The sequence below is a fragment of the Vespa crabro genome, chromosome 4, assembly GCF_910589235.1.
Source record: "Vespa crabro chromosome 4, iyVesCrab1.2, whole genome shotgun sequence".
In the NCBI taxonomy this organism is placed as follows: Eukaryota; Metazoa; Arthropoda; class Insecta; order Hymenoptera; family Vespidae; genus Vespa; species Vespa crabro.
In genome coordinates this window covers 5,768,213-5,780,712 of record NC_060958.1, presented here as the reverse complement: position 1 = coordinate 5,780,712, position 12,500 = coordinate 5,768,213, and the positions used below count along the sequence as shown (strand labels likewise).

The 12,500-nt window shown below is 30.3% G+C and overlaps 1 protein-coding gene across 5 annotated transcripts in view; it reads right to left on the bottom strand.

Annotated features, from left to right (window-relative positions):
• LOC124423261 (alpha-catulin) overlaps positions 1 to 12,500 on the bottom strand; it is a 70,380-nt gene that overhangs the window by 8,331 nt on the left and 49,549 nt on the right. For all 5 annotated transcript variants that reach the window (XM_046960798.1, XM_046960797.1, XM_046960794.1 and 2 more), the window contains 7 exons: positions 7,856 to 8,133; positions 7,169 to 7,411; positions 4,871 to 5,134; positions 4,098 to 4,349; positions 3,274 to 3,433; positions 3,036 to 3,154; positions 2,297 to 2,626 (listed from right to left, as the gene is read on the bottom strand). In XM_046960798.1, the coding sequence (XP_046816754.1) occupies positions 2,297 to 2,626; positions 3,036 to 3,154; positions 3,274 to 3,433; positions 4,098 to 4,349; positions 4,871 to 5,134; positions 7,169 to 7,411; positions 7,856 to 8,133 (1,646 nt within the window). The remainder of the gene's footprint in view (positions 1 to 2,296; positions 2,627 to 3,035; positions 3,155 to 3,273; positions 3,434 to 4,097; positions 4,350 to 4,870; positions 5,135 to 7,168; positions 7,412 to 7,855; positions 8,134 to 12,500) is intronic.

The window sequence follows — 12,500 nt, the reverse complement described above, 5'->3', positions numbered from 1 at the left end:
CTTTTTCTTTCTATATCTCTTTTCTTTCCTTTTTTTCCTACGAACTATCTTCTTTTTTCTCCTTTTCGATTTTTTTTTTTTTCTTTTTCTTTTCCTATGAAAAGATCGAGACAAGGTTGCGTTTCGACGTAACGTTCGTCAGTCTTCGTGTAAACTCAAAAAGAAAATAAATAACAAAGTATATAACATAGTAGGATAGACGGGATTCTCTATACCATTCAAATTAATTTCGAATAGTTTTGAACTCTAATTAAAAAAAAAAAAAAGAAATTAAGTAAAAAGAAAGACAGAGAGAGAGAGAGAGAGAAAGAGAGAGAGAGAGAGAGAGAGAGAGAGAGAGAGAGAGAGAGAGAGAGAGAAAGAAAACAAAAAAGGGGAAGGAAAGAACAAATCAGACAACTCCTACAGATGTAATACATAGGTAGTATGTATGTACATACGTTTGCAAGACAAGAATAATTCATGTTTGCATATGCTCCTGTACATGTGTTTTTTTTCTTTTTTTGTTGTTGTTGTCATCACTTCTTTTTTTTTTCTCTTTTTCTTTTCTTTTTGTTATGAATGCGCTGTGTGTTTTAATTTAATATAAATAGAACAACACCCAACAACATTGGTATAATAATGAAATCGCAAATAACTTATTAGCATTCTATGCACGAAGGCGTATGAAAATGATCTATACACAGGCGAACGTATTCTGATAACTATTAGCCCCCCAACGAGGGTCTAAAGTATAGAGAGAAAAATTTACCTGGATGGATGGCATTCAAGTACGAAGGGGGAGTTATAAAAAAAGGGTCTTATAATACAAAACATTTTACAAAGGTTCGTTCTCGTAAATATCTTTTCAAGAAGAGCGATAGAAAAAAGATAAAGGAAAGATAGAAGATAGAAGAAAAATAGAATTAAATAGAAAATATATATATATAGATAGAAAAATAGAAAGATAGATAGACAGATAGGTAAATAGAGATAGATCAAAATGGTACCGGGTGAACTATTAATACTTGGCCTAGCTAGGAGAATTCGTAAGGGCAGCAAACGTATTAATTCAAACATACCTAATGCTAATAAACTCATATCGAAGTCACTTCGAATCCTTATAATCTAAACTTGTCTTTTTTTTTTCACTTTTTATATATATATATATATATATATATATATATATATATGTATATATATATATATATATATATATATATATATATATATATATTATGATAAATTCTCTATATTCGCAAAAGATGCCGAGAAAGAAAGAATGAAGGAAAGGAAGAAAGAAAAAAAGAAAGAAAGAAAGAAATAAAGAAAGAGATAAAATAGAAAAAAGAAAGAAAAAAACAGAATAAAAGGAAAAGAAAGATCAAATTAGAGATGAAAAACCGGATAAGCTAGTACACTTTTGAGTGTGATTCAAAGTGGCTTCGAGGTAATTGCGATTACGAAAAAATGAAACTCAATAGCGAAAGGTGTAAGTAAAAGAAATTTTTTCCTAAATAATAATAATAATAATAATAATAATAATAATAATAATAATAATAATAATAATAATAATAATAATAATAATAATAATAATAATAACAATAATAATAATAATAATAATAATAATAACAATAATAATAACAATAATAATAACAACAACAACAATAATAATCATCATCATCATCATTATCATAATAATAATTAATAGATAAAAAATATATGTAGGTATATAGTATATATATAGGTATAGCGAGAATATCGAATCATAGTCAAATACTGAATCCGTAATAAAGAATGGTAAAAAGAATGATCGAACAAGTTTAGGGTAGATTAAAAGTGGGGGGGGGGGTTTGGGGGCTGAGATAAGGTGCGGTGGCGGATGTTAATACAACGCGCGCGGGCACGCATACAAACCACGCATACTTTAATTATAATTAAATTGATGAATTAATTTAAATTTTAATTGACAAAAATTTAAATTGACGAAAAAATGTTATATAAGAACGTATACATCTATATATACAATATATATGCGTGTATATATATACAAAGGTATATATACATATACATTGTATATATACGTAGTGGCGATATAATTAATACACATGCACGCACCCACGCACGCAAAGATGCACGCACGTATCAAGGGAGATAGGTTGAAACGTCAGTCAGTAATGGAAAAAGATACGTGTAATTACTTATATACATACATATATATATATATATATATATATATATATATATATATATATATATATAATATGTAGATCGATGTATATTTCGATCGAATCTGATAATGAATCTGCAAACGTACCTGATAACTAAATTGTCTCACAACCTTGTACAATCTATTCGCCTCCTCCGCAAAATACTCAGCTTGCGTGAAAAGATCCTGTGTCGTTTTAAGGGCTCCCTCCCCCCTTGTAAATTGATACATCGAGAAGGCCATTGACGACATATTCTTCGCACGTTTCACTATGTCGTTGTTCTCCTCGAGTGCGCTACCACTCTCTTGCCATTTCTCCGTCTCTGCGTCCATCTCCGATGTTATCAGCTTCATCTCAAGGCCAGCCTTTGCTATCTTTGCTTGTTCCTCGCTATCCAGTCTTACTGGTTTCAATGGCTTGCTCGTCGTACCGTGTTTCTATCAATTCGAATTAATCCAATTATTATTCGATCCTCTGAAAGGACGAATTTTTTATCTTTTACAATCTTTTTGTTTTTTGTTTTTTTTTATTACTGCAACTATTTGTCTTTAATCATACACATACGCACGCGTGTAGAACTAAATGAAGTTAATCCTCTCTTTTTGATGTGTCACGCGTACTTAGATATTTTTATTACTGTTATTGTTATTTTTTTTTCTTTTCTTTTTTTTTTTTAGGAAAGAAGCTAAATTCTAGACGTTTTCAATTCATATCTAAAAAAGTGTAAGTGTCGTTGCTTAAATATAAATTATAAAATATATTATATACATAAAGATTTTATCGATGCAAACAATTTATCGCAACAAAAAAAAATCGCAAAGAAAAAGAAAGAAAAGGGTTACTTACACCTGGCCGTGGCAGGGACATATACACCTGCTTTTCCGGTCTGCTCTGACTTAATTCCAAAACATCTTTCGCTACTGTTGTCACGTCGGTCATTAACCATTGCCACATATCAGCGAAAACTAAAGACATATTAACTTATAGTTAATTAAACGACCTTTCATATATGTATATATGTATGTATGTACGTATGTATTTATGTCACATATGTCATAATGAAGAAATGACGGAAGATCGATACCTTCTAAATTTTCTTTAGCAATTTTACTAGTAGGATGCCTAGCTAACGTGTGCGCAGCTGTCACCACTTGAGGCCCGTAAATTCTTAGGTTGATTTCGGTGAACTTTGCCGATACTTGAAGAGACTCCGAAAGTGCAACGTGTCTCAAGAGTTTGCATACCTACATTTTTAATTAAACGTTATTAAATATTTATCGAATCGAACACAGATAGTTTAGATGCCATTGAAATTGGTTCAAAGAAAAAGAAAAAAAAAAAATAAATAAAGAATTATAAATAGATATTTAACTTTCATTTTGTTTCAGTTCTATTATTCAATGACGCGGTTCATTATTAGCGACATAAGATGCAAAATTCAAAGTTTATTATGCGATTAGCTGTGATTTTAAAGAATAATTTAAATCATATTTATGTTATATCTCTTTAATGTTATTGAGATGACGCAGAAGAGAAAAGAAAATATTTTATATTTTTTTCTTTTACACAACATTGATAGAAACAATATTGATATCTATCCAAAGAATAATAATAATAATAATAATAATAATAATAATAATAATAATAATAATAATAATAATAATAATAATAATAATAATAATAATATTCGCGTTTACTTTAGAAATATATCCGCAATTCAAGTGATACATATCAATTTAAGAAAAGAAAAACGTTCTTTTAAAATCCTGCCAAGTTTTATCCAGATCGTCACGTCGAAAGGTTAGACACGAACAAACACTTGTGCCAGCTCGTAAGGGTCAAGTCACGCTTTGAGGATAAAGGCGTTTCAAATCGATTTTAAGAAGATGTTAGAAGCTCTACACGTACTTCGAGAATATGTTCGATGTACTCGTGAAACCTGTCGCTGCTCTCTTGAAGTCGGTCGATTTCGTTAGCCAAAGCGAGATTTCTAATTGTCGAGACTAATTCCTGACCGGCTTTGGTCACCTGTCCAAGGTCACCGGCTTGTTCCATCGTCGTAGTCGTAAGCTGCTGACGAAGGTCACGAGTAGCACGAAGAACTCCCAATACTGCTTGTTCCATCTCCGAACTTGGTGAACATCCGCCTCCTTCGAAGTTCTTACGATAGAAAGAGAAAGAAAAAAAAAGAAAAGGAAAAAAAAGAAAAGAAAAGAAATTAATGAAGCAAGAAGAGAGAGAGAGAGAGAGAAAGAGAGAGAAAGAGAGAAAGAGAAAGAGAAAGAGAGAGAGAGAGAGAAATGGAGAAATTGTCAATCCGCTTTTTCGTCTCTTTTTATCGCGCGTACAGATACAGCGAGTAAAATTAATTGAAAAAGTAATTATCGCTTAAAGTCAGAACACTCATTTTTCTCTTTAAAAGAAGTGAAAAAGGAAGAAGAAAAATGATACAAAAGAAAAAGTAACTAGGCAAGGAAAAAACAAAGATTTGTAAATCCTGCAGTAGAAAGACAAGGAAGATATTCGAAAAATATCATAGTAATCTTTATCCTTTTTCGATTCAATTCCGATCGTTGAAATTGATAAAAAAAAATTTTAAATAAAACCGTTTCGTTCCGTTCAATTACGTTGCGCACATACGACAAATTCGATTTTAAAAAGAGACAGAAAAAGAGCCTTACCATACTGTTACCGATCCGCAATAGAGTATTCAGCTCGAGTTTCGCTCTATCGCAAAGAAGAAGGATATTCTCTCGGTGCTCGTGACTCGTGTAAGCGCTGTCGGTAAAGTCCTGGGTCCTCTCGACGACGGTATCGAGGGCTGATGTCAGTGTTTCGCGACAGCCTTGTCCCAATAGAGTCATCCTCGTCGTCTCTACGAGCCTCTCAAAATGTTTCAATGCTGAGCACACGGTACTACTGTCCCAATCCTCTTGCTGTGGATTCTGCGAGTCACGATATAACGATCAATATATATATATATATATATATATATATATATATATATATATATATATATATACGATTATATATACGATTATATATATATACGGTATTTATACATATGTATCCAAAGATTTTGCTGTTTTTTTAGATAATCGAAAAATTAATGTGGATAAATCAATTTTAAGATCGATGAACAAATTTTGATAAATAAATCTTATCATCATCTCTAATTAAATCGAAATGTTTTAATTTAAATAAATATAAATATTAATTAATATAAATATATATATATATATCTTATATCTAATTTATATTTAACTTTATATACACACACATATGTGTGCAGATATTTAAATATTTGTGTAGATACTTCATTTATATATTTTCAATAATAAAATCAAAATATCTTAATGTTTGACTCAAACGTAATGCAGGAAAATGAGAAAGAAAGATAGATAAATGGATAAATACATAGACAGATAGATAGATAGATAGATAGATAGATAGATAGATAGATAGATAGATAGATAGATAGATAGATAGATAGATAGATACATAGATGGATGGATGGATAAAACAGATAGATAGATAAAAAGAGAACAGATAGATAAAAAAATCGATAACATTTATAGTTATGTGGATGTATAATATCGACAATAAAGATAGATAGAGAGAGAGAGAAAGAGAGAGAGAGAGAGAGAGAGAGAGAGAGAGAGAGAGAACTTATCGAAAGTTTAAGACTTAAAATGTGCTGCATAACTATAGTTCGTGCATTTACATATACATAAAGAACCCGACTATGTGTCGAACAACGATCCTAAAATAGCTAGTGAATTGTTTAACAGCTTAAAGAAAGTTGGCCGTCGGCCGAGTCACTACTTGTTTCCTATAATAAATACAAGGGTACGATATTTGAATATAGAGTAAATGAAACATGACGTTTTAGTAGAAGAAACTAGAGGATAGAAAACGCGTTGGTTGGATGCTTTTGACCTTGCCATAATCATACCCATTGCCCTTTTCTTGTTATTTGGCACGAAATCGTATTGAAGAGAAAGATATATGTACATATACATATATATATATATATATATATATATATATATATATTATTTGTTTGCAACTATCATTTCGTTTGCTCTTTTATGATGCGTCATCATTATTGCCTATGTAAAAGTGTCTTTCTTTATTTCCAAATCGATATCATTATCTTTTTCTTATATACTCATCTACGTACGTATGTATATATTATGTATACATTGTTTTTAAGAAATAGAAAGAAAAATAATGTATATGTGTGTGTATGTGTAAGAGAGAAAAAGAGAGAGAAAAAGAAATTATGTCGGAGTTTCGGCGCCATCATGACCGAAGAATTTCGAAAGGTCGAATTTCTTTTGGCTAAGCTTTGTACATACGAAAAACAAACAATAGTTTTCTCGCTCATGACATTACGAAAAAAATGATAACACACATTTCATAAGATGACATTGGATAAACCTTATTTTTCTATCTTCGATAAATCGTTTCTAACGATCCATGGATTCTTCTCGTTCCTTTATAGATCCCAACGGTATACTTACTACTTTAGAGATATATTATTTATGTAACAAGCAATGAACTAAGTATTTTAACGATATCATTTCTAATACACATATGTATACATAAGGAGATTTAAAAATTATTTTCCCTTGTTACAAATTATCTTTATTATTAAAAAAAAAATGATAAGTACTCGATTATATATGAAAATGATGATGGTGTTAAATGATATTAGGAAGAAAATTGTTTAAAACAAGCTCTCTCCTTCTCTCTCTCTCTCTCTCTCTTTCTCTCTCTCTCTTCTCTCTCTTCCTCTATCTATAACTTTATAATTATTATTATTATCTATTAATTCTTTTTATTATTAAGATTTATTTGTTATTAAATTATATAACAGATAAATTTGATATATATATATATATATATATATATATATATATATATATATATAATAAATATGACTGAAAAATATCACGTAGATAAAATTTTCTTACTTGAGAATTAGGGTAAGATTGAGATTCACTACAATCGAGGACACCATCCTTAACCACGTAATGTATTAGATCCATCGCTCTTCTCATTTGACAGAAAACTGTGTCCCTATTCTCTCTAGCCGAGGGACATTCCGGATGTCTCAGGCACGTTTTGCTGGATGTGAGTAGCATCATCGTGCTTCTCTCCAAAACTTGTCGGGCAGCTGCCATTTGTGCCCTTCGTCTCTCGTCCTTCAGGTCATTCTATGAATTAATCAAGAAGAAAAAATGATAATAAGAATGGATCGATTTACGTTTAATCAAATAACTATGATATTGAATAGGGAAAGAACAAAAAAAAAAAAGAAGAAAAGAAAAGTGCTTACGTTTTAAATGAGACAATTTCTAATCATTCAAAAAATTTTATTCAAAAAATTTCTAAACTTCCCAATATATACACATATATATATATATATATATATATATATATATATATATATAATATTTCTAAAATATCCAATGATCGTGTTAATGAACAAATTTATTAATTAGAACTAACGACATTCAAACGTTTAGAAATATGTTTCGATCGTTTTGAAGGAAATAATCTATATACCGAGGAAGAAGCAAGCAGAGGAAGAATAGCAGCAGCGTATTATGAAATAAAAAAAAGAAAAGAAAAAATAAAATTTATATGTAAAAACGTACCTGACGATCACCGGTGAGGTGAGCCAATTCCACCATTTCCGCGCCGAATTGGCTAAATGCTTTAACGAATTCCGTGAAATTCGAAACGCTTTCAAGACGTCCAAGGCTACGGGCCACCTTGTCCTTCGCTAAAAGCAATTGTTTCACCACTACTATGTCCGCCAAAAGAAGGACTCTCGTAACCGAACCCAAAAGGCATCTTGCCGCTCTGACAACCGAGCCGCGATCTGCCAAACTGTCTTCCATAGCACATTCGCATAATTTTTCTATCGCTGATCCTAAAACATACGTCAATCATTGTAATGTTAATCAGATTCAAAATAAATTTCAATTTTCTTTGATACGATTCACACTGAGAACTTCATTCAAGAAACGTAATAATTCTTTATAAGTCATCGATCGATGTATATTATTAATCATACATAATCATGCTAAAGATTGATAATGGTTTATAATCTTTTAACCTTTCTCTCTCTCTCTCTCTCTCTCTCTCTCTCTCTCTCTTTATAAATACATCTTTATAAATACATATTTAAACGAGTTGATAAACCTGATTTATGTGTATTTTAATAATTACTAAGAGATTGATATGAAATAGAGCAACTAATGAGAAATCCAATTTACAATGATTAATACCTTAATCATCGATCAAATTAACTTTACTCCATTTATACCGTTGATAATTTATTCAATTAGATTACACGATAATGTTTATATATTAACATTTCATCCCAACAATTTAATCAAATTAATTATTATCAATATTATATTGAATCCGTATTGTTCAATTTTATATCGAGATTTATATTAAAGATATGAAATATACTTTTCTTCTTTTCTCTCCCTCCCTCTCTCTCTCTCTCTCTCTCTCTCTCTCTCTCTCCATTTCTTGCAAAATGAGAGAGATTCCTTTGAAGTAGAAAAAGAAAGAAAAATGAATTATATGAACGTGAATATCCTATATCTCATTATCTCTTTGTCTCTCTCTCTCTCTCTCTCTTTCTCTCTCTCTTTCTTTTCTTCTTGTATCAAATTCGTAAAACGAATATTCTTTCTCTTTTTCTCCCCATCATAAAAAACGATGCCGTCAATTTCTACAGTTACGCTCTGAGCAAGACTGAATTTCACGAGACTTTAAAACCCCGCACGAATGATAATTCGCATAATCAAGAGTACGTTGTGCTCTTGTAATTAGACGTTTAGCCGACGAAGTGCCAATTTGTGGGCTACTCTCTGAGCAAGCCAAGCGGAACGCGCCGAGCATTTGCCAATTACGGTGAAGCTTTGAACGTACGTGCCGCGCTACTAAAAGTCATACGAATGAAAGGGAAAATCATAATTAAAAAAGAGAATAATAAAAAACAAAAAACAAAAACAAAAAAAAATAATAACACAATAACAATATATCCTAGAATAAAAAAAAAAATCATACATTATAGTGGGTTAAAAAGAAGAAAGAGAGAGAGAGAGAGAGAGAGAGAGAGAGAGGGAGAGAAAGGTATTCGTTATCCGTGAGAAAAATCTAATTTTTTTTCTTAAAAAAGAACAAACAATCATCGTTTGTATATTTTTGTTTGTTTATTTATTTATTCATTTTTTTTTTTTAAGAAGCTTAATTCTTTTTAAATTAAAAAGAATTTCGAGCTATTTCTTGAAGTATCGTAAAATAAAATTTCTATACGATGGCCTTAATAGTCTTTTATCTTGCTAACCGATTCTATGTTTTCCTTGTCTCTCTAACTCTCTAATTTTCTCTCTCTCTCTCTCTCTCTTTCTTTCTCTTTTACCCAGCAACACTTCTTTCTTCATAAAAGTTTCGACAAATTTTCAAGGCAACGATCGATGTATCGACAAAGAGAAGAAAAGTAAAAAAGGACTTGGTAACAAGTACATCCTATCTCTCTCTCTCTCTCTCTCTCTCTCTTTCTCTCTTTAGTAGCCTACTTACAAAGATAATAGCTCGCCGAGTCCTTTTTAAAGAATAAACTGAAAGTTTCCATCTTGTCGATCATTTATCGGAATTAATGTAATTTTTGTTTCCCTCACGTGTTTTCGGAACTATACTTAACTTTTTTACTCGTTATTTGACATAATCACGTTCTTCTTCTTCTTCTTCTTCTTCTTTTTCTTTCCTTTTTTTTATTTTTTCTTCATTCTTTTCTCACTTCTCATGCGTAAAATTATTCCTATCGGAAGAAAGTTAACGAGAAAATTTTTGAAAGACCCTGCTCCCCCTCTCTCTTGCCCTCGCTCAAGAAGATCATCTTAATGAAAAGAAAATATATAAGGTAGGATAGAACTTGATTAAGTTAGCGATTATGATCCGATATAAATAGGATATAAAAGACGACGACGTGTACTGTCGAAGTATCGGTTGGATCGGTACACTTCTCTTATTCCGAAGTATATACCAGTATATATATATATCCTTAGCCATTCACCATGCTTCAATGGGGGAAAAGGGTCTTCCGAGTCATTACTCAAGACGGAAGCCTTTATCAAAGGTTCCATAAAGAATTCAATACATTGATAGATCCGATAGAGTTCGAATCAGAGATGAAAGATGACGTCTAAACGAAGCTAACGAGATATACACGAACCCGTTTAACCATCGTCTATTAGTTAGGTCATTAGTTAGGATACCAAAGACGTAACTTTTTATTAAATAAATTCGTTGTTATGTGATGAAGGTAAAAGGATGAAAGAAGAAAAAAAAGAGAGAAAAAAAAGAAAATACATAATGAGTCAATTTTATCAAACAATTCGAACGCGTCGTTTTAACGAGCATAAAGAACATTGAAAAATCTAAAAGTGAGATATATATATATACGTAACGTTACGACCAGCAAACGATATCAGCGACGAACGTAATCAGTTCAGTTGCCTTGATAAAGAAACCTTACCAATGACTTTTTATGCAGATCGAAGTACCTATGTACTATCAAGAGCAAGTATGCGAACACCTTGACCGCATTAAACGTAGAAAAAAAAATTATAGAAATGTCTCTCTTGGTCTTTCTACTTTTACGCCCTTTTCCAACAACAGATGAAATGAATGAGACGTGTAACCAAAGAAAGAGAGATGGACAGAGAGAAAGAGAAAGAGAGAGAGAGAGAGAGAGAGAGAGAGACAGACAGACAGAGAGAGAGAGAGAGAGAGAGGGAGAGAGAGAAAGAGAGAGAAAGAGACAGAGAAAGAAAGAGAATGTTTTCCCTCTCTAACCACGAGTCGCATAATCAATAATTTCCTTTCCCCACTAGCGTTCCACCATTGTTAACGATCGTCATTAAGCCGTTAACTTTGCGCACTCGCGACACTATAGTTTTATTCCTTTCTAAATATAATAGAAAAATCGATCAGGACATTATCTCATTTAGTATTTAACACGACAAATATTTATCTCTTCGTGATATCCGTACGATTCAGATTTAATCGTTTTTATCCAAATAATTGTCTTATATATAAATATAATATAAATATAAGATAAATATAAGATACAAAATAATATATATAAATATAAGATAAAAAGAAACGTGATAATGAAAACAATCAATAATATCAGATTGGCCAATAGGTATTTCGATCGACAAAATTTTGAATATAAAAAAATATTGCTGGGTTATTTATATTGCATATAAAAATTGAAAAATTTTTCTCAGTAAAACAAATAGATAATATTCGATATAGATAAAATTTATATTTAATTAAATATATAAATTTCTCCTTCATTTAGATACTTATAAAATGCTAAAACATTTCCAATAAAAAAGAAAAAAAAAAAGAAGAGAAAAATCACTTCATAATATCATTTATTTAGATACGAGTTTAGATACGAGGTATCGAACATCTTCCAATTATTAAAAAAGAAAAAAAAACTGTATCTATGGTTGTTATTTATTTGAATATGAAATACCAAATATTTTTTCAAAAAAATATACTACTATATATATGTATATATATATATGTGTGTAAATTATTAAAAATTCCAATATTACTTATTGGACAATCAAATACTAACAAAATAAAATTTTTAATAATACATCGAATAGTATATGAAAAAGTGTTCTCCGTCTTTCAGAAAAATTTATTTATTCTTTCTAATCACGAATAAATCGATACGTCCTCGGGATAATCGGTTTATTGCGAGTGCACTATGTTACATATGGACTGTTTAATATTCGCTAAATATATATATATATATATATATATATATATATATATATATATTAAATATATATATATATTAAATATATATAAATATATATTTTTAATATTCGCCACATATATTGACTGAATGCTCAATACATTCGACCGCGTCGTTCACATTCTTTAAGGATTATTTCAATTAGCCGATTCAGACGATTCGTGCATTGAAATTCCACAATTCCATGCCACATACACACATACCTATGTACATATACGTGTACCTAAGTATTATTTATATATATATATATATATATATATATATATATATGTGTATGTATGTAGGTGTATATAAATTCAATTGTCATCATTAATAAATTCATAAATATGCGATTAAATGAAATTGGTTCGTGATATTAATGATTTATTAAATCGATTTATAAATATTATACATTTTCATGATTAATAAATTAATTATTTCTATTCTGATAATTCTTCATT